At 41.3% G+C, this 23,187-nt stretch overlaps 2 protein-coding genes across 13 annotated transcripts in view; one reads left to right on the forward strand and one right to left on the reverse strand.

Annotated features, from left to right (window-relative positions):
- Positions 1-13,884, forward strand: part of PPFIA4 (PPFI scaffold protein A4) — a 186,797-nt gene extending 172,913 nt beyond the window's left edge. For 10 of the 12 annotated variants that reach the window (XM_089514242.1, XM_089514239.1, XM_089514245.1 and 7 more), the window contains 2 exons: positions 2,235-2,412; positions 3,368-3,434. In XM_089514242.1, coding sequence (XP_089370368.1) covers positions 2,235-2,412; positions 3,368-3,426 — 237 coding nt within the window. In that variant the 3' untranslated portion in view covers positions 3,427-3,434. Of the gene's footprint in view, positions 1-2,234; positions 2,413-3,367; positions 3,435-12,661 lie in introns of those variants that run through there. The other 2 variants (XR_016280398.1, XM_089514244.1) reach the window with 2 other exon arrangements.
- Positions 13,885-14,665: 781 nt separating this feature from the next.
- MYOG (myogenin) lies at positions 14,666-22,970 on the reverse strand. Its single transcript, XM_089518553.1, has 3 exons — positions 22,413-22,970; positions 18,047-18,128; positions 14,666-15,396 (listed from the first exon to the last, which is right to left on the reverse strand). The coding sequence occupies exons 1-3, from the start codon at positions 22,968-22,970 to the stop codon at positions 15,284-15,286; spliced, it is 753 nt and encodes a 250-aa protein (XP_089374679.1). The 3' UTR covers positions 14,666-15,283.
- Positions 22,971-23,187: the final 217 nt, after the last annotated feature.

The following is a 23,187-nucleotide window of genomic DNA, read 5'->3' on the forward strand; positions in this document are numbered from 1 at the left end:
AAGTTTGTGGAACCTAGGGAGGCTAGATGTATGCTTCCTAGATCTCCTAGATTTGATTTTGGAAATTGATATTTTGACTTCTAAAGCCTACTAACACATGTCTAGCACCCATTCCTTTAGGAGGGAGAGGTTTGTTTGTTTTTTAGACTTCACGTCTTTGTATATTGATCTCTTGAGACTGTTTTACTCAGTGCCTATCTTCCAGTACGTTATACTGACAATATTTTTGTCCATTGGTTAAGTCACTTTTTGAGTACATACTACATATGATTTGAGGTGGAGAGATCACACAACCTCTTAGGTTTTGAACAAAAAAGAGTTTAGCTAGAGTCTTCTGGGTGGCTATTTCCAGTTTCCTCCAAGGATGGCCTGTTGGCTTCTACCTTAAACTTGAGACATCCAAGACCACCACCACCTGCCTGTGGGGGAAAGCTCTAATATCCTCACACATCTTCATACTACATAAGAACCTATCCTCAGACACTTTGGTAAAACAAGAGAGAAAGAAATATGTTAGAACGTAGGCCTGTGTGTGTTTTACAAGAGATGAACAGTTTCTTACTGTATACAAACTTGCCATTTTTGCCCTCTGCAATAAAAGCATGCTTGAGGCCTCTGCTTTACACTGTCCTATACCTGCTTCTAGAGCTTTTGTACAAATGGCCTCAGGTAATTCTACACCTTATTTATGGGCGGCGGGAGTGACTACTTTAGGAAAATGAAGTTTTTCAGGGGTGGGGTTCACACAGCTCATTTTATACTTAAATTTTCCTTTCCTTTTCAGATGCTTTGCAGTCTTTCTAGGGCATTTTGGGAGGGAATAGCAGCTGCCACAAACAAAAAAGGGGCAAATATTTAGAGAAAAAAAATTGCAACAGGGCTCCTCTGTATAGATGAGAGAAAAATATTTTTTTAAAATATAGGGAAAGTATTGGGAGGGTTTGCTCAGGACCAGGGCCAGCCCTTCATTGGGCAGAGTGATGCTACTGCCACAGGAAGCAGATTTGGGGTGTAATGAAAAAGTTTTTGATGATTAGTGATTTCACTGAACATCATTGTTGCTTTAACCTTGTAACTTTTTACTCTGTTTTAATTAATCTGATGTATTGTTGTGGTTTTTATATGAATACTGTTTGTAAATTGTACATTGTGTAGTACTCTGTTGTAACCCGCTTTGATCTCCCAGGAAAAGCAGGCTATAAATAAACAGTTTATTATTTTATTATTAATGCGAGAGAAAAAGGAGAGGTGCTTGTGGGATTTTTTGACTGTTCTACCACAATAACAGTTAGCTTTGTGTCTTGACGAATGAATGAGGATGCTGTTTGAGCAGTGCAATGTATTGGTCCAACCTTGCGCAAGCCTATATTTCCCCATATGAGCCCACCTGAGGCTGCATTTGCACTGGTGAAATAATCCAGGTTGATGCCACTTTAATTGTAATGGATCAATGCTATAGAATTCTGGAAAATGTAGTTTTGTGAGATTTAGCCTTCTCTGTCAGGGTACTCTAATGTCACGACAAACTACAATTACCAGAATTCCATAACATTAAGCCGTGACAGTTAAAGTAGTGTTAAAGTAGATTATTTCTATGTGTGGATTAATCATGAGTTTTAAGATTTTTGAGAGAGGACTTTCTTTCTGTTCCACCACCTGCACAGGCTCATCTGGTGAGAATAGGGGAGGGAGCAATGACACTCTCTCCCAAGGGAGGCTCAGTTGGCACCTTTCCTGCTCTCTTTTCTCCAGCAGCCAAAATCATTCCTATTTACACAGATCTTCAGCCTTTAGCTGAATGGTGTAGTGGAATATGCAAATACAGTGGGCCCTATGCATCCACTGGGGTTTGGGTCCAGGACACACACACACACACACACACCCCATGGATATGAAAATCCATGGATGCTGAAATGCCATTATATACAATGGCATAGTCAAATGGTGCTGCTTATATGCAATAGCAAAATCAAGATTTGCTTTTGGGAATTTGTATCTTTTGGGAATATTTTCAAGCTGTGGATAGCTGAATCCATGGATAAGAATCTGTAGATATGGAGGGCCAACCGTATTTGAAATCTTCCATTATAGAGTTGCATCATGAACTAAGTCATATTGTTATGGGCTTTCCTGGGTGTCCTTGTGGTTCAAGAGCATTGCCGCATCTCTATTGTGTATAACTACTTCATCACTCTGCTTGAGACATGGTATAATTTTGCTTTTCTTTTTTACAGGGTGATGACAAGACTTTTCGGAGGACTCCCTCCTGGCGAAAGCGTTTCCGTCCCCGAGAGTTTCATAGCATCAACATGCTCAGTGGGTCATCAGAAACTCTGCCAGCAGGATTCCGAGTCACCTCCTTAGTTCCCTTGCCACCTCCTTCAGCACCACCGAAGAAAATGCCACCAGAAGGTGAGGTTCTAATGCGCCTCTGCTCTTGTTCATGAGAGGTGAAAAAGACCATTGTCTGTATGTTGCATGGCGTGTCCACTGCTCTGCTTGCTTGAGCAATATCATATAACTGCTAAACAGATCTCTTACCTTAAAAAAAACACAAAAAATAGAACTTTGAAAGGTTCCACCTGCAGCTGATTCCAGAGTGAGAGAGTTTTGATAATGTTTTGTTATTTGTACTTGCTAAGTATCCATGCCTGAATTCTGTACATTTGGAAATGCATAGTCCTTTTAGCCTTGGGTTTCTAATAATTCCTTTGTTCCTTTAGCCTGGAGTTGCAATTATAAAAAGAACCATAGAATCATAGAATCACAGAGTTGGAAAGGCCATCTAGTCCAATTGTGCTGTGCAGAACTACACAATCAAAGCACCTCTGACAGATAGACATCCAGCCTTTGTATAAAAATCTTCAAAGAAGGAGAGTCCATCTGTTTATTTAGTTTCTGGCAAATCTTGAAAGAAGAGTCTGATGGCCTTGGAAATTGGCCAACTTAGAAATATACAGTACACAAACAAACGTAAACAATTTCAATGGATACCATTGCCCATCCTCACAAAACTAAGCAGCAACTCTCTGTCCAAGCCAGATCCATAAATATTACTTTGTGGCCTTTAGATTTTATCTTATAAAATCATTTATTGGTCTGAAATTTTCTTCCATTATCACACTTTGAATTTATACAACTCTGGTGCCAGGTTTCTGGGGATTTATGCATGTTCGCAAGTTTGGGTAGTTGTTTTTAATAACTAAAATGCAATATTTGCTCAAATAAATCATCTAAATCTTGACATCCATAATAAGTCAATCTAGGCAGTTAATCAAGGCAGCAGAGGTTTAATTGTATGCTTTGTGTGAGAGCTGTGACCTCACTAATTGCATGCCTTTGTGTGTTGTTGCTGAATGGTTTGCAGTTGGTGCATCTGGGTCCCAAAGACTGGAGACATCCACAGTTCGCACATACTCCTGCTGAGGTCCCAGGTAAGTTTAGAAAGGAGGTCAGAGCAGATGCAATCCCAAGAGTCCATAGAATATGCAGAAACTAATAGATGAAACCAGCCTTTTCATACAGTATAGAACCTTGCTGCTCTAGCTTTGTAATTCTAAATAGTAATCTTGTGATTTGTCTTAGATTATTTGTGGGGAAGCTTCTTGCATTGCTGCTTCACCATTTTATGATAGAGCTTTTGGAAGCAGTATGAAGATAAAGGAAGTTGCATAGGAATTGTTTTTCCCCATGTGAACTACAATACATACAGTATGGTCCACACAGTGTCTTCTGGTTCATGCCACACCAGAGGGCTCATTGCAGTTGCTGTGTGGCTGATGTGAACCAGATTTATTCAGCCAACAACCCTGGCAGTGACAAACCTTTAAAGGCATGGCCTTTAATGCTTTTTTAATTAGCTGTCTTGATTTTTGTAATAGATGTTTAGTGGAGCCAGGACACAAAGAAGTATAGCTCTAAAACTTTTTTGAGAGCTGAAGTAATGATCCCATCTGCCACATCCTTGCTAAGGGCAGGATTATCTTCTGTGGGCCCAAAAGGTTAATCAGCAGTCAAGTAGCACAAAGAGGAGAGGAAGGGGGGGGGGAGAGTTCAGAAGCTTCTGCAACTACACACTAACTTGGTCCAAAAGTGTCACCCGTTGCTAACTCCATGTGTCTAGCCTCCTGTTGTAATGTAAGCTGGGAATGGTGTGCAGTGGAGTGGGAGGAAGGGAGGGAGAATCAGTAAGACCAAACCTGACAGTTCTTGGCAGATGTAAGGTCTGTCTCTATCCCTTTCCCTTCTTGCCCTCATAATTTCCCTGCCTCCTCCAGGTTTGTCAGATTGTAGTCCCTCTGTTTTCCTTTTTCATGCTCTGCTGAGCTGTTTTTCTTCCCCAGTGCAAGGAGTTGCATGACAATATAAATATCTCCCATGCATCTCCCTGTGTATCTATGTACACATCTCTCTCATGCCCTTTTTTGTTGTCTTGTCTGAATTGGGTTGCCAGGTGACCTCTTATTATTTTCCTTATTTGAGGGTTGGCTTTTCTTTTGAAGGCTGGAAGGACTGAGCAGGACACACAAAATCTCATATTTTGGGTATTGACCTTTTAAGAAAAGAGGAGGCTGAGTTGCAGGAAAAAGCAAATATGTTGGAACTTTACCAATAATACAGATAATTAGACCTGCCATGTCCCTCTTCTTTGCCTTAAAGCCAGTGGGTATTTTTCACTGAGTACCTCAGCAACCAACCAAAACAGGCAAGGGAAGAGCATAGTAGTGTGTTTGGGACATGTGCCTGAAGACTGCCTAGCTACGGTACTTCCTTTTCATCTTAGTATACAGTACATTCCAGACAGAGGTTGACTGAGTAGCGGGACATAATTGAGGATGAAGCAACAAGCAAGCCATAGTTTCAGACTATGGGTGGGTGCATATCTGAATAAAAGTAAGTGTGTGTACGTGTGTGTGTGTGTGTGAGAGAGAGAGAGAGAGGGGGGGGGGAGTGTGTGTGAGAGACAGAGTCTACCTGTAGAGAGTAATATTCAATTTGCATTAACAATGCAGTCTACAAGAGTTCAGTGGAACTTACTCCCAGAAATGAGTATGGGATTTTAGTTTATATGAGAAACCCTAAAAGGCTTCTGAAAATGCATTGGTTTCTTTATAGCAATCATGTTTTTCCTTCAACTGTATATGTTTCGACTAATTTCATTCCATTTATCTTCTAAAGCTGAAGATGTTGGCCTTTATTTTTCCCTCACCCTGCTTTTATCCTGGCAAAAATCTGTGAAGTAGCCTCAGATTCTGGTTACTTTTAATTTTAATCATAGTTGTCAAGCATTTTGATATGATTAAAATTGATAAAGCACTGTTGATGCATGCTCCAAAAGAAACCAAATAATGGATTTCATAAAGACAGTGGTATATGCTTCACGTAACTTATTATCTGAAATAAATAATTTTTATTTGGTATTTAGATTTTAAAAAACCACTTTATTAATAGCCATTTCATAATTGTCAATCCTGTGTATCATGAATTTTGACTGTTCAATATTGCTGTTTTGAAAACTTAACAACCCTACATTTGAATGAGGCAATGGGTGTGTTTCCTTCCTCTCATTCTCTTTGAATTAATTTCTGAGTGCATGTTTCCTCTGTGTGTGTGCTGCCTGCTATAAAAGGGGAAATTGTAAATGGAAACTTGGATTCAGAGATTGCCCTTGCTACATATGTCGTTATTTCTCATCTGTAAAATGGCTGGATATACAGTATGTGTTTAAAAATTCCTTCTACATGCTTAGTTTTTTTTTTTCTACACACACATGCAACTTAGATCTGCAAATATGAGCCTTATTGCATGAGAAAAGAAAGCCAAAACAGATTGGGAGAGTAGCAGCTTTCTTCTTGCCTCTCCACATGCTGTCATTGCACTTAATGTTCTCCTTCCTGAAGGAAATGGTTGTAAAAGTGTGCCTTTTGCCAAATTGATTTTTCCAGAACCACAAAAGACATGCTTTTATGACCATCTCCCTTGGGAAGAGAATAGACACAATTTTACGACATGTAGAGAGACACAGAAAAGGCCACTACTCTTCTGATCCATTTTGGCTTTCTTTTCTTATGTGATAAGGCTCTTAGCCCACTTTTTTGGAGCTATTTTGCTCTCTCTCTCTCTCTCTCTCTCTCTTTGTTTGTGTCACAGAACATGAGTTATGTTCTGATTGCCTGGCTTGTCTTATGACTTGTTATATTAGAATCCTTTTGTCTGAAGCCCTCTCAACTCCACCAAAAACTTATAGGCTCTTTTCCCAGCCTATGCTTTAATATCTTCAATTTCTCCCAATTGTCACTCAACCTAATTTTCAGTATTTTCTATATTAGTTGTTGTTATAAGGGGCTACAAGTCCCTTTCCTCTTGGGTAACAACCCTAGTGCCCCAATGTCTATCTCAGAACAAGAAGGATGGGGGCTGCCCCCTCACCACCGCTCCTTGGTTTTGGGCAACAGTCAGTTGGTCAGCAGCATCTACCTCAGCTTTGCCCAGCCCACCACTATCACCACTTCCTCCACCTCAGCCTCTCATGTGTGAATACAGCAGTGGTAGTGACCTAGGCCTGCTCTTTCCTTTTGCTCATGCTAGCCTTACATCAAAAAGAAGGCCAGCTGACCAGTGCTTGATTGCTGTTCTCAGGAAGATTGGGTGCAAAACGAGCAATGACTGAGCAGCTGGTATAGCATCAACCAAGCAGCCTCTCACCCATGCCAGCTTTGCCACAAAATCAGCATGGGCGAGAGGGTTCTTGGTCACTGCTTGGTCGCTGCTCCCCAGGGTCACCAGGTGCAAAGGGAGAAGCTTCTCCCTGGCGAGGAAGGACTCTCAATTATTCTTTATTCAGGTGGAGAGGGATACAGACAGCTTCCCACTTTTCTCTCTGGAAAGGAAAAACTCTCAAGCCTTCACTAGGGCAGAGCGGGGCTCGGCCAATGTGTGTGTAGGGGGTTTACAGAGGCTACATACTCTGGGTTGGAAACTGGAGTTGATGGCGAAAGAAGCTGCTTTGAGACGAAGGACTCTTTCCAAGAATTGACTCTGGATACCCTTCCCCAAGAGATCTGTCTTCTCCACAGAGTTTCAAGTTATCCTCCCCTCTCCACAAATATTGTTTCTTCTGCCACCTACCTCCTCCCTTGACCTGTACAATGAAAAAAAAAGCAGGGGCAACAGAGTAGCTCCAACCTGTCAGCCAAATCCCAGCAAAGCTCACATAGCTTAAGCAGGATCCCAAATTTGAAAGCTAATGTGTACCATTTCTCCCCCTCCCGCCACCATGTACTCTAACACCTAGCTCCAGTCAGCCTGTGTGTCCCAAAATGTTGCCACTCTGAGCCACCGATGTGATTCCCTGTGCCCAAGCATCACAATTTTCCAACCACTGCCACCACTACTAGTGAAGGGAGTGAGCTTGTGTGGGCAGGCAAAGAGCAGGGAACACCACCACATGAAGTTGTATGGTTGTGAAAACACACTCAACTAAAGGTGGTGGCAGGTTTGGGTGTGCAACGCTGGTACCCTGGTGAGATCAAACTCTTTACTCAAAAAAGGCTCTGAAGCTAGGGTTGCCATAACCCGGTTGCAACCGGGTTTTTCCCGGTTTTGGCGGCACCTGCCCGGTCACGCATAGGTGCAGCCAAAAACCGGGAGAAGCCCGGTTGCAGCAGGGTTGCTGGGCAACCCTGGGGCCTCGCTTCCCTCCTCCTCCTCCTCCACCACGCATGGCCGCGCGGAGGAAAAGGAGGGCAGCGAGGCCTGGGGCGGAGGAAGCTGCAGGGAGGCGGCGCCTCTTGGGGCCCGGGGCCCAGGCGGGGAGGGAAAGCCTCCTTAAGTGGAGGCTTCCCCTTGCGGCTTGGCCTCCGCTCCCCGCCGCGATTGCCAGGGAAAATGTAGGTCAGAATTTTCAAATGTAGGACACATTGTTGTGTGTCCTACATTTGAAAATTCTGTCCTACATTTTTCCTGGTTTGGAGGTCCGGCGCTATGGCAACCCTATCTGAAGCTGAATGTAAAGTCCAAAAAGGGGGAAAATTTAATTTAAAGGACAAAAATAAAGAGTTTTCTCCTCCCCAGCTCTAGACAAAAGATACTTTACAGTTTCAGCAATCTTCAGGGTGTCATCTTTCTGGGTCTGATGTCGGTTTGCTCTCCTCACTCAGTGGAGCTGGTGCAGGGTCTTTCAGCTCCTGAATTCCTTTATTCGCTTGCTGATGGTAACTAATTTGGCTAAATTGGTAACTAAAATGGCTAACTTGGTAACTAAAATGGCTAACTTGGTAACTAAAATGGCTGAGGTGTAAGAAATGCCCTTTCCGGCTGTCTGGGCCTGTTTGCCACCAAAAGACAGCTCCAAAACTAAAAGCTTCCAGCTACAACAGAGCATGCTGGGAAAGGGCAAACCAAACCTGGAAATAATGCAGGGGAATCCTACAGCTCCTCCCACAACTAATACAAAGAACTTTTCTACACTAAACATACTATGGCCTGAACCAATGTGAAAGAAAATGCAGTGGGAGATTCAATCAGTCCTGGCAGGACATCACAATGGTATTTTTAAGAGATCATGAAAGGAGAAGTTTCATGCAACCCTCATCACCCTGTCTTCCTTGCATGCCAATACTTTGGCTGAAGACTGCATTGCTGCCCCCTTTTCCCTCACTGCCCCCTTGGATCTTTCCACCCCCAGGGGAGCAGTACTGCCCAATTTAATTCAGTTTAATCACTGGATTAAACAATCAAGGGCAATTAGACAAATATTACACCCCCTACGTTAACTTCTGATTCCATATTTCTTCCCTTCTGCATGGAGGCTTATATGGAAAACCTGCCTTCAGATTATGAAACTCTCTAAATAAGGTTGGCCAAGTCAGGCTAATCCACTTTATAAGTTTACTTTGAAACTAAAGTGCCTTACTGAACTTCTTGGAAGAAAAGCGGAGTTGAAATATAAATGAACACAAATGGTGGGGTGCTAATAGTCTATTGCAAAACACTTTGGATCTTAGCTATACACAGAAAAAATGTGATTTAGCAAATAGATTAGCTAGCTAGACCAAAGTATTCAGTTTGAGCTTCAAGCCATACTTTCCAGAGAAGCTTCATTAAAAAAAAAGACCACAAAAAACTAAGTTGTTTGTGGGCAGATCCCATTTATTTGCAGAGCACTGACCATTTGGATGTGGTGTTGTTACAGAATTTGTTCTCTGCACAGTGAAAAATTAGGCAGTCTTCTTCAGTATTGTGAAGTCAGTAACCAAGTGATGCAAATGCCTAATATGTTGAAGAAATCTCAACACACCACAGTAACAAAGGGGGATATGTTGAATAGAGGGCTAGGAAAACATCTATGGAAATTAATATGACAGCTGTTGGATAAAGATAGCAGACTTTATCCCTTCTGATCCAAGCAGTATCAGCAAACTTCCACAGGCAAGAGCAGACTTGGTCCTGTTCATTTGGAATTTCCAGAGTAAAACTAAACTCATGAATCAGCCATTGCTGTGCTTGTGTCTTGTACATCTTGCACAACCGCCTTGATTGCATTTTGTAGAGAGGTGGGATATAAATAAATTTTATTATTTATTATATATTCTGCCATTTCTGTGCTAATTAGCAGAGAATCTGAATCCTTGCTGGAGACTAGCAGGGTGCCAGTGGGAGAACTCTCAGATTTTATTGGAATTTTTAAAAGTTGGAAATGTAGTGAAAAAAATGCCTTTACATTGCATTTGCGCTAGATAACAAAAAAAGGTTATGCTCTTCATTTGTATATTGAAAAGGGGGTGGTGGTGGTGGTGGTGGTGGTGGTGATGGTGATGGTCATGGTGATGGTGATGGTGATGGTGATGATGATGATGATATTTATATTTATTTGTATCCTACCTTCCACCCAAAATTGAGACTCAACGTTGCTCACAAAAGAACAATACAAAACATAGAAAAAGTGAGCATTAAAATTGAATTAAATTATTTACAGTATTAAAACATTTCACACCTCAAGTTAAAGGAATAAAATGCAATTAAGATTAAAAAAAATCTTTAAAACAGTTCTGTTAAAAAAAATACAGCACCCCTTAGCCCCTTTAAAACTTTCTGTTTTAAAAGTCTGTCTGAATAAAAAGGTTTTAGCCTGCTGCCAGAAGAGCAAGAAGGAGAGGACCAGTCTCGACTCACTAGGAAAGGAGTTCCAGAGTCTAGGGGCAGCCACAAAGAAAGCTCCCTCTCTCGTGGCCTCACCAACCATGCTTGTGATGGTAGTAGGACCAAGACTGATGATCTCAGAGCCTGGGCAGGCTCATACAGTGAGCTAGGGTCTGCTAAATAACCATATCGGGCTTTATAGATCATAAACAGCACTTTGCATTGTGGACAGAAATAAACTGGCAGCCAGTGGAGCTGCTTCAACAGGACCATAGTATGCAACCATCCCAGTTAACAGTGTGGCTGTAGCTTTTTGGACCAGCGGAAGTTTCCAGGCATGCTTCAAAGGCAGCCCCAAGTAGAACACGTTACAGTAGTCTACACTGTCTAAAGGAATGAGTGCTGTTGGTGCACAAGCTTTAAATGTACAAAATGAACCTCCAGGTTCAAAGCTGAGTCCAGTACACCCAAAGTATACCCAGACTGTAAACCTGTGTCTTCATGGGCATGTAACCCCATCTAACACAGGCCGAATCTCAATTCCCTGATCTGCCTTCCAGCTGACTAAGACTCTTTCTTATCTGGATTAGATTTCAGTTTGTTTGTCCTCATCCAGTCCATTACTGATGAGACACACTGTCATCTTGGATTGGGAGGAAATATGGCATTTGATGCCCCAGAACTCTGGACAACTTCACCCAGCTGTTTCATGAAGGACAAAACAGAATCTCAAGGGACTCCACAGGCGAACAGGCAGGGGCTTCAAAAAAGAATCCCCCAGCACTATCTTCTGGGTTCACTTCTTCAGGAAGGAATAGAGCCACTGGAAAACAGTGCCCCCAAGTCCCACCCCAGCAAGGCAGCCAGAAGGATGGTATTAAAATCCACTGAGAGATCCAGCAGAACCAATGTGGACACACTCCCCCTGATCAGTGTCATGTGTAGGTTATCTACAAAAACAAAAAACAAAACAGAAACTAAATCTAGCTCTGTCCCATAGTCAGGCCTGAAACCAGATTGAATGGATCTAGATAATCTATTTCATCCACAAACTATTGGAGTTTGCTCAAAAATGGTAGAATGCTGGCTGATAATTACCCAGGGATGAATGCTTTTTCAACACAGGCCTCACAACTGATAAAATGATAGATAAAACAGTACTTTTCCCATTTATTTCTAAAAATCATAGATACTGTAGTCATTGCTAAAATAATGATTTTTATATCCATTTGCACTTATTTAGACATCAGATGTTGAAACATTTAGCCATACACACACTTTCATAGATGAATTCTTCACTGGGTCTATATTATTTTAATGTTTATTTAATCAGGGTGGGTTATATTTGGGATAGTGAATACTGTACTGAAATCCTCCTCCTTCTTCTTGCTGTGTGCCTTCAAGTTATTACCGACTTATGACAACCCTAAGGCGACCCAATCCTAGGTTGTTTTTGGCAAGAGTTGTTCAGAGAAGGTTTGCCATTGCCTTCCTCTGAGGCTGAGAGAGTATGATTTGCCCTAGTGGTTTTCATGACCAAGCTGGGACTCTAACCCTGATCTCCAGAGTTGTAGTCCATTGCTCAAACTACTACACCACACTTTACCCCCAAACCCCTTAATTTACTAATAGTCAAAATAGTTCTGATCCTTAATATATATGTAATTTTTTGTAACACTTTCAGTTTGGACATACCTGCCCTGGGTTTCCAATTCCTCTTCCTCTTCCTGCTTCTCCCTCCCTCCTCCCTCTTTGTTCTTTGGTGCCTATCACTTTTCATGCAAAGTCCTGACATTCACTCCACCTGACATGGAGTGAAAACTCTGGCAGGGGTAGAAGGGGAGGTGGCAAGGGAAGGTAATTGTCAGATGAATATACTGTCTCCTTGTACTGTTCCCAAGGGAAAAGCCCTAAATTACCTGGATAGCGAGGAGGGAGGAGGGAAGGATAGGTACTTTAGATTTTGAGTTTAGCCAGTTTACGTAATTAATATCAACAGGTTAGTTCTTATCTCTGGAATCCCCAATCTGTCAGAGAGGTTGTATGCAAATTGAGAATTAGCTCACACTTTCTCTGACTCTCTTAGATGCTTTCTTAGATGCTTTCATGTAATTGAGAATGGTGGCTGGTGGAGAAATAATTTTTTTTAATCCATGAATTCAAGAATCCACAGCTTAAAAATATTTTTAAAATATAGAAATTCCAAAAAGCAAACCTTGATTTTTTCATTTTATATAAGGGACGCCATTTTACTAACCCACTGTATTTACTGGGACTTGAGCAGCCACCAAGTTTGATATCCACGAGTATGAGGAGGGGGTGGGGGGTTCCTGGAACCAAAGGGCCCATTGTATATTTGTTTCCCCCTTCTAATCAGGGAAAGAAACAGTGTTCTAACAGTTCTAACAGGGTCACAGCTGCTGTAGCTGAAAAAGTTGTATTGCCAAATGAGAATAAAAGCACACATACAGGTCAGATTTGCCAATGTATAATATGTTGTTTCTCTGTTTGTTTTTTGCAGCACATTCCCACTATTTGTATGGTTATACGCTGGCTCCTTTCCGGGAGTAGGCCAGAGACCAGACTATGCCTGCTCCTTGGCTCCAAAGAACAGAAGCTACAGGTGAACCAGTTCAGACCATAGGCCAAAAGGACACTGTTTCTCCTGCTTGTACACAATTTCTTGGTTTCCTGTTTGGTGTCCTTAAACCCCAGTTATATCAGTGGTGTCCCATTTATCCCTCCCCCTTCTCTTGGCTTTAGACTCAATCTCAGAGAGAGAGACTGAGGGGGGGGGGGGGGACAGGCTTTTCTATCCCCAAGTCTATCTTGTATGTGATGCTGTGAACTTGAGATAGGTCTGGTAAGACATGAAAGCACCTTAATGCTCTTCTGCAGTAGTCCCTGCACCAAGATCTACCTGTACTTCATCCTACCACTATGCCTGAGAGCAACAGTAGCTGTCTGTTCCTACAGATAGTTTGGACTGAATAAGACAATCACCAAGGAAACAATTCTATGAGAACAAGGAAAACTGAAGTTAGCAATCTCCCTTGGGTGCACCAGCCTTCTGCTGAGGCTTTCAGTCATGCTACAGGTTACGAGCTGCCTATGGACAGTATTGGTCCTTAGATAAAAAGGCCAGGGTTAGAAACAGAGTGGGGTAGTGATCCTTAATGGAAGATGAGGAAGAGATTAGCTCTCAAGCAAGTTCGTATGTCTTCCAGGCCCCATGTCTGTTTATTAAATGAAATCAGATTCTGGGAGTACATGTGATGTCCTTACATATCTCTGTTGGGTGCACAGTAATTACCCTATTTTCCCCTTGTAGACAAACAGAAAATCTCCCTTTCTTCTCTTTGCATTTACAGGTAGCCTATGATTCAAAAGATTCCTAGCTGTTACTGTTTCTCCTCTCTAGGGTAGGATCTGTTTGTCTCCTCATGCTGCCTTTTGCCTTGTGTGGCCCCCTATTACTGACGTGGTATTTCTTGGTGACTGGAATGCCCTATACTCATACCGTGCTGTTTGGAAGTGCAATATCCAAGAGACTGTACATTTGCAAATTTTTTTTGGTGTACAACTTGCCTAATACAGTATTAAATATTTTTTTAATTTAAAGAATAAGTGATCCGTTTATATCAATAACCTCTTTCTTTTGTCATATTGGTACTGCATGGATTCCAAACCCTGCAAACAGGTCAGGAATGGATGTATGTTTGTTCCAATAAACCAGATTTTAAAGCAAGGTTGATTGGTTGATAATTCTCTTTTTCATTAATACATATTCTCTCTGTACAATCACAACTAGCTTTGGACCATACATCCAAACTGTTGGACTGGTAATGACTGGAATGATCATTATACAAGTAAGTTGTTGGAATGGAGGTTTCCTGATTATTCTGTTTTCTGAATTTAGAGATCCAAGGAGCCCCAAATGGTTGTGAGGAGAGGACAAATCCATATGGACCTCCTGTGTTTTCATTCTGTAACATTTTAAGGTTGTGATCTTGAAAAATTTACTTCACATCCTTACGTCCATGAAAAGAGCTAGCACTTGATGTCAAACTGAGTATCTAGTTTTAGGATATGCCTGCATTGATGCTGCTTGTCATATTTTGCTTGATTTGCTTTGTTTTGATAGAGTAAAGAAATGGAAACACATTCCATCAAACATAGAATTGAAAGGAGAGGAGACCTTGAATTGTGTGTACAGAAAATAATGTATTCTCAATGTGTTTTGAGTGTTAAGACTTTTCCTTGGTGTGACTCCACTTCAGTACTCTCAAAGGAAACCAAAAACAGTATTTTATACCATCTTAAAATAATCTCAAACAAATAATCTTTTATTTATTTATTTTTTAAAAAATCTTACAATAAGTTAGCAAAAAATACAAAAAACTCAACTCCACACAGTAGAAAAGACTTCACTGGCAGCACTTTATGTGGCTTCTTTGCCTGGAAATTGCAGACTGCCAAAAGAAGTTGGTCAAACAGCATCTTTCAAAGAAAACACACACACACTTGCACACACACAAAATAATAATAATAATAATAATAATAATAATAATAATAATAACAACAACAACCATTGGCCCCCAAAAGACACAAAACTTCAAAAAACCAGGTAAGAAAAAAAAGCCACACTGGAATCCTTCCTTAACATATAAAAGTGGTGTCCCTTCTCTCACCCTCCATAAGTGTTCTCAATAATGCATTAGGATGCTTTTCATGAACTAAATGCAACCTAATATCCAGAGTAGGTTGGATCTGCTTCTCTAGGGAATTACAATACTCTGCCTTTCTGGAAACTAGGCAGATATTTAATGATTTCCAAATCATTATGCATCTTTCTCACTAGTTTGGTTCTGATTTACAGGATGGGATGTGAGTCTAGAACCACTTTTTAAGGCATATGGAATTGAATAAGTGGCTTCACTGATTAAAGACAGTGACTGGCTTTGGAAATAAAATAACATCCAATGTTAGTTGGGAAGGAGAGCTTTCCCCATTAGGAACATCTTCCAGTGTTAGTAAGGAGAGCAACTTCTAACCATAAAGTCCTAGTTGTCATGTGTCTTCTACCCTATAATCTGCTGGTGATGGTTTGAAAAAGATGGCAAAGTGGGTGTTTTCTGCATCTTCAGTTCTGAGACCTCTCCTCTTGGAAGACATCATCCACAGCAATGCTGTCAACAATCGAAGACAGTGAATGAAGATTACGGTCTTCAGAAGAATCATCATTCAGCAAATGATCTGAAGAGAAAATAGGGAATGACCTTAAGCAAGTGATGATCTCTGAGAATATAGTCACTGTGGAACAAGAGTTGGGAAGGCGGGATCATAAGGGGAAATCAGTCATGAGCTGCTTTTGGCTACAATCAAGGTTAGTACTTGTGTGTCTGAAATGTGTCAGCCCCATAGTGAAGCACTCATATTTAATAGCCAACTGATTAGTTTTTGTCAGCACTAATTGTTTTTCCAGAAAGGGATTTGCTTCCAGATAAAGAACTTCTCAAGGTGATAGGAATAACTGAAGTATTTGATACGCTTTCTCTACTCTCAGTCCATCTCCAGAACTGTCCCTCACTTGTAAATTGCAGCCCAAAGCAGAGATTACTGGTAGCAGTACTTTTATTTTTTTACTTTACAGTTGACTAGATTGGTATCCTTGTGTGTGGATTAAGAAGACTTTAACTTTCTCACTGCAATCCCAGTCCATAGAGGGAGATAGTGGTTGTTGGTTTTTTTACTATTTTGCAATTTGCATTAAAAATACATTGTGAAATACTACTGTTAAATTATCTTAAAACTGACCGTTTGTTTTTAGCTTTGAGGTTCTTGTGAATCTCCTCCCTCACTGTTTTTGGTTGGTTGATGTAGGATATGTTTTACCTCATAGAAAATATGGGCATCAGGGCTCGTTTCTTACTAACATATAGCCATGCCAGTGAAAAGTTTAATATTACAGTACTGGAGAAATTTCTCACACAGGTACTAGTTAGGTCACACCTTAGGGGTTGGCTAGAAAGGTACTTGGAAAGAAGCTCTTTATCAAAATGTTTTATTTGTTTCAGAGAGATCCTCCTCCTCCCCCCAAAGTTTCTAAAACTGACCTGTATTATTTAAAAACAGGATCAAAAAGAACACTATGGCCCGTTACAGACGGGCACCCTAGGACGGACTCAGTCCGTGCTAGGGTTAGAAAGGGGTGTCTCTTCCAGACGCCCCTAACCCTAGCATGGGCTGAGTCTGTACAAAATGGCGGTGGCTGTTCCACATGGCCGCCACCATCTTGACATAGCGGACGTGCTGCGTCCACACGTCGCGCCCTGGAAATGACGCTGCGAGTGTGCGCTTCAGCACTTGCGGCTTCTCTTCCGGGGCGCAGGAAGGAGTGCGATTTTTGCGCTCCTTCTTTGCAGCGTCCGGGAACCGCGCCGTTTGGCTGCTGCGGTTCCCGGATGCTGCAACCGGCAGCGGCACGAGACTGCCCCTTCTGGGCTGTCTGTAACGCGCCTTTGTTTTTTTTTTAAAAATCCTGTTAGAGTAACTTTCAATTAGTTTTATACAGATATTGCAGTGGTGCAACTTTATTCTAGTTCTAACCAGCAAACTTTAGTCTTATAGAGTAGTCAACACACATTTTCATACACTGGCAACTAAAGGGGGAAACTGTTCTTCTTAAGAGCTATGAGAGCTTTTCTTCCAGCAGTACAGCAGCCCAAGACAGAGTGACTGATATGACAGCCTGTCTAACATACACATTGTCAATAAAAAGGATATGTATTAATAAAAAAGACAAAAGAAGATACTACTTTTCATAAATTTGCATATAGTGATTTATGTGTATAGATGTGCATTTAAAAAACTGCTGTAATTATAACACAATATAGATGTTACACAGAAATGTAATACCATAATGCTGAAGCTTCTGACTAAGTGACCTGTGCCTGATCAATCTGCTGTGATGGTCAACTTGAATTTGTGTTCTTTGTTCTTTATGTTCTTTATCTTTAAACCAAACTTTGTTTTGTTTTAATAAAAAGTAAACCCCTTCAGACAACAACTTCTGATACAGGACTATCAACTGAAAAATAGTACACATTGCCACTCTAATAGTGCAACCTCAGTTTCAAACCAAACCATCATGTCTAAATGCAGAGGTAGAAGAGAGTGCAGCAGTGTGTGGTGAAGGATGTCTGAGAATCATATGGTTGTTGGACTGCAAATCCTCAGTATTGACTGTTCTGACTAGGGCTGCTAGGCTGTTCTTTGCAATCACAACCATATCTGGACGGCTGCATGATTCCCACCCCAGCTGTAACATGAGCATGTAAATAGGAATCAAGAGTTGATTAATAATTTCTAAAGCTAACATTAAAATTTAGTTGGGGGCTCAGTCTCATTTGTCATGTGAAAGTACAAATTATGTTGTTAAAACAGTATTGAAACTCATTGTGTTTAGAAAATAAGTAGAAATAAAACTTTTACTTGAAAAGGCTGTTGGAAGGGAAGAACTTTTAGAATCTGAATGATTCTAATTCAGATGTACTTCAAGGAGGTGTTTACACAGTTTTTATTGTAAGGAGATCACTGAGTCACATAGAACACTTGCCTACCTCTTCTCCATCCTGCCCCCCTCTTTTTTTTAAAGATAAGAATATACTTCCTGTGGCTGGAAGTAGTTTTCTAGAGGCCATCCCAATTTTCACCAGCCTTGCAGTTGTTTTTGAGTTACATATTGTTTCTAGATCCATCGAATGAGGTGTTTGCAACATACATATGCTTTAAAGATGGAGGGAAGCAGAGGAATCTAGGAAAAGTTTTGGGGATTGGTAGGCTGGGGTTTTTCCTTGAAAGAACAAAAGGATTGGACATTGGACAGAGGGCAATATGGTCTTACCTCCAGGATGAGCATTGAACTCCAGCTGGGTGCTCCACTCTGGACTACATGAAGTGCTGCTGGGTCCATGGTCACTAGCCACCTGGAATGAGAAGATAGAGGCCTTTAGAAGTAATTGTATTAGGGCTTCCAACTCTGACGGCAAAAGATTTTGGAAAAGTTTAATTTTTGAATCGAAATAATCAAGATTTCCCAATCAGCATGGCACTCTCATTCTCTGCTCCATTGATTAAAGGAAGTTCTCTCTTGCATCCCTTGTTCTTCCCAGAAATATATATATAATGGTTTCTCACTTGTTTCTATACTTCAGATAATTGTCAATGAAAATAAGTTGCAAAGGCATTTTATTGGTGCACTATATGGCAGACCCAACTAAAATGTGGATGTCCAGGAATTGGCCAACAAAGACCATGCACTTCAGTCATTGTTTCTGGCAGGTGGTGCTACTGCAGCAGGATACAGTAGTCTGACAACCTCCTTAAAGTGGAAGATCTGAAACCCAGCATAAGCTGTGAAAGTTGTATAATGAGCATTGGATGCTAGAGTATTTGACATGATTGCTTCCTGTATATGATCTATGAAATTATTCTCAGAGAGTTCACTCACAAGATTGACAAAAATTAGAGACTGGTTTTTTTAAAAAAGAAAAGAAATATTTCTGTGGTACTTTTAAAGACAAACATTTTTATTAAGGTGCCACAGCACCCTTTATTCTTGCTATTGTACAGAGTAAAATACTCTTTAGAGGCTGATTCACCTGAGCCTGGACTGGCATAGTGAGGTACAAGCTGAGTGAATGCAGCTTACATTGATTCTGCTCACAGAGTAAGATGTAAAAGTGTAGCTGCACATTTGCATCACCAGCATGCACATGAAATGAGCTATTTAAATATTTGGTTTTATTAAGAAGGATCTTTTCCAAGAAGTTACTCCTTTACTGAATCCAAAGGAGCAACAACAATACAAAGACAAACAATACTTTCTGATATAGCTGTGATTTGCTATTTTCTTCCCAAGCCATAACATGCTCTAAATGTACATTAGAAGGAAAGACCTGTGAGATTGAATCCAGTGCCAATACTGCAACAGCCTAGGTCTGTGCATATAGCCATAGGTGTAGGATATGCAAGAGGGGGGACAGATAAGGAATAGAGTGAGAATATCACCTGCAGCTGTTCATAACTCTTTTTCTCTTCCCAAATCAGGCTGAACGAACATTACAGAGCTGTTTTTTTTTTTTTTTTTTTTTTTTTTTTTTTTGCAGTATGAGAACATTTGGCCTACAAAAAGTAACCTACTGATACTAAATGAGTGGTTCTCATTCTGCTCTGACAGATTCAGAAGACAAGCTTACAAATGAGACAGGAATGACCAGAGGAGTTGTCTATTGCCACTAGGTCCCTTTCCAAATATACAGTTATAGCATTATGATTCCATTATAACTGCCATGTCTGCTATGGAATCTTAGGATTTGTGGTTGCATTAATTATTTAGACTTCTCAGCTAGTATTGCCCCAGGATTCCACAGGATGTTTCCATGGCAGCTAAAGTGGAATCAGTGCTATTATTCTGTATTATGAAATGGTCTGCAAATTTTCCCACACAAAAACCCATTGGTGCTCATGGTACTTTGGCTACCACTACAGCACTTAGGCAGAAAAAATTGAAATGCATAGATGGGTGGCACTTAGCTTGACAACAATAATGAAAAATAGATCTAGGGGTCTTAGTAGACCACAGGGTAAACCTGAGTCAACAGTATGATTCAGCAGCTAGAAAAAAGGCCAATATAATCCAAGACTGCATTGATAGAAGTTTAGTATCTAGACTGAAGGAAGTAATAGTACCACTCCATTCTGCTTTGGTCAAACATCACCTGGAATACTGTATCTAGTTCTGGGCCCCATGATTCAAGAGAGATATTGACAAGCTGGAACGAGTCCAGAGGAGAGTGACCAACATGGTGAAAGGTCTGGAAACTCCCCTATGAGAAGTGGGTTAGGGACAGGGACGTAGCTAGGATTTTAGGAAGGGACGGGTCCAGACTAAGTGCCACTATTATAATGGGGCTTGGGTGCAGCAGCGCAGCAGCACACACCATTCATTTTTCTAATGGAAGGGGGGGTCCGGACCCCAAGAACACCCCCCCCCCGGCTACGTCCCTGCTAGGGAGCTGGGCATGAGATGAGATGGTTAAGAGGTGACATGATAGCCATGTTTAAATATTTGAAGGGATGTCATATCGAGGATGGAGCAAACTTGTTTTCTTCTCCTCCAGAAACTAGGTCACACAGCAATGAGTTCAAACTACAAGAAAGAGATTCTACCTAAACATTAGGAAGAACATCCTGATCGTAAGAGCCATTTGACAATGGAATATGCTGCCTCAGAGTGGTGGAGTCCCCTCCTTTGGAGGTTTTTAAACAGGCTAGATGGCCATCTTTTGGGAGTGCTTTGATTCTGTATTCCTGCATGGCAGAGGGTTGGACTGGATGGCCCTTGTCTCTTCCAACTCTACGATTCTAAGATTCCCAATGTTCACAAAAATGGATGCATTATTTGTGTGGCAAATTTCCCATGCATGAAACTTAATCGCTCCATCCACTGCTGGTGATCAAAAATGCAACTTTAATGTGTGAGCTACTCATTCATGGCTGAGCAATTATTTTGCTAAAAATTTGACCATGTAAAATGGAGAAAAGGGGCAGAGGAATTAGAATGATCCCATTAAAGGTAAGATGCTTCTCTTTGGTGTCTAGTCAATCTATTAAATATTACAAATTCTAGAAAACTTTACTAATTTTCTCCTCCCCAAAGATGTATAAACACAAAAAGAATTGTTCCCATCCAAGTCAGTGAAAGGTCAAGAATAAGCTATTACCAGCACTAAAGAATGTGTTTTGATTTCAGATAGCAGCTAGTGTAAAAAAAATGTAAAAAAAATTGTACAAAGTTGAAAGAGCAATCCTACAACCCAGAGGTAGCATTCCAAATGTTGGATTACAACTCCCAGTGTTCCTCACTATTGGCTATGCTGTCTAGGGCTGATGAGATTTGTTGCCCAACAATATCTGGAGGAGTGCATTTGTCCACTCTTGCTGTTGGAGTTTGCCTTTCTGGTTGCTCCCCCCCCTTGTTTTCCACAATGGTTTTCCTCATTTGTACTGTAATGAGAAAGTAACACAAATTATGGCAAGTTCAGAAAGGATGCTTTGAAATAAACATTGGGAAAGCCCCTCAGCTTCCAGGGAGCCTCAACATAGGAAAAGCCCAGAATGCTTTTCAGGCATCCATTTATCTTCTAATTATCTATCCCTTAGAACTGAAGGTCCAGGCTTGTACCCAAATGCCCTTGTGAATCTTTAAATGGTAACCGGTTTGAACTCAACAGGTGTCCAACTTGCAAGTCCTTTCTCATTGGCATGTGTATTAGAACTTGTTTCTGAGGTGTCATCTGTTGAATAAAATTCCATCCACTGGTCACTGGGGTTATAGGGGTGGTGTCAATGATTGTCCTGCTACTAATCTTGATAAACTTCTCTGTAGGCAAGAAAGGATGCATCAAAAACATCTACTGAAAAATTCTTCATTGTGCAATACTCTTATAGCCAGGTGAATATTGCCATAATTCTACTACACTGAAGGTATAGGCGAATTGCACTTCATGTGCTCAATTAATTTAAGGAGGACATACTAGGACAGTCACTATTGCAATTGTACAAAAACACAATAGAGAAATGTTAGCATATTCTAGAAATCTACTCTCTGTCTGTGTCAACTGGGAACATGAGAGCTATGAAGACATGCAGCAACATGATACTGGAATTTGTTTATTTATTATTGCAGTAAATTGATGTAGAATGGAAATAATTTTTCATCTGTATCAAATTCTAAGAGTGCTCAAGTTCCCTATTCAGTTGCCTTAAGGCACATATGTTATCAGAATGCAATGGGAAACATGGTGTATGCCAGATTACCCACCAGGTGGTATTCTATAAATCATAGATTTTGAACTACAGCTCTCATAATTTCTAAACCATTGGCTGGGGCTGATGGGAAAGTCAACAATATCTGAAGGATACCATAGTAAACTGGTGCATCCTACTTCCTGTGTAATAACATCTGCAGAAAACCCCAAATAGTTGTATGCCATTTTACTTTTATATGGCTGTTGGGGAGAATAGGTAGAGTGGCAGTCAATCATTGGAGCTAGACAGTTCACTATCAGCTTGGGACCTGAGCACATATTGTTGAAGGCCCAGAGGTCAAGCTACTCACTCTGTAAGAGAGGCTGGCACAGTAGCACTTTGCTCCTGTCTCTGATGGCTGTGTGATGGGCAGCATGTACCCTTCCCATGGCACTTACCACTGGCTGGTTGTTGGTGTTACAGTAGCGCAGTTCCCTCTGGTCCCGCTCCTGTTGGTTCAGGGTACTGAGCAGAGCTTGTAAGCGTTCAATGTATTGGATGGCACTACGCAGAATCTCCACCTTGGGAAGCCGCTGGTTTGGGTTCAGTAAAGTGCTCCGTTTCAGAGCTTCAAAGGCCTCGTTGACTTTTTTCAGCCGGCGCTTTTCCCTCAGGGTGGCAGCACGGCGCCTGTCAATGGAGACACTTTTCCTCTTACATACTTTGCACGCCCAAGGCAGGCACTGTCCAGGACTGTGGTCTGGTAGGACTGAGGAGACCTTCTCCTCTATCCCAGCCCTACCCTCAGGACACAGGTTCACAGCCGCTCTGTCTTGGTAAGCTGCCTGCTCATAGCCGTGTAAGCGAGGACTCAGGTAGTTCTCCCCATCATAAAACCGTTGGTCTGTGAAAAAGTATGGGTTGGTCTCTAACAGTTCCATGGTGAGCGTCTGACAAGGCAGAGCTTGTGTTAGGGAGTGAAACGCAGGCCTCTCACACCAACTGCTTGGTGGCATTTAAACCCTGTGCGGGCATTAAATCACAGAGATAAATATAGCAAACCTCCAGGAAACCTGAGCTTGCCCTAAGCTGCTGCTTCGCATCAAAACTTGTCCATCTGATTTCATGTACTCTCCCTGTGGGGATTAGTCTGCTGCTTGGGGCAGTGGTGTGGCTAAAGTGGGGCGGGGGTGGGGGTGGGTAGAGGATCTGGCATGTGCTCCAGAGAAGTCC

This window comes from Sceloporus occidentalis, unplaced genomic scaffold (genome assembly GCF_023333645.1).
Source record: "Sceloporus occidentalis isolate IW3139 unplaced genomic scaffold, rSceOcc1.0.p SCAF_3, whole genome shotgun sequence".
Classification (NCBI taxonomy): Eukaryota; Metazoa; Chordata; class Lepidosauria; order Squamata; family Phrynosomatidae; genus Sceloporus; species Sceloporus occidentalis.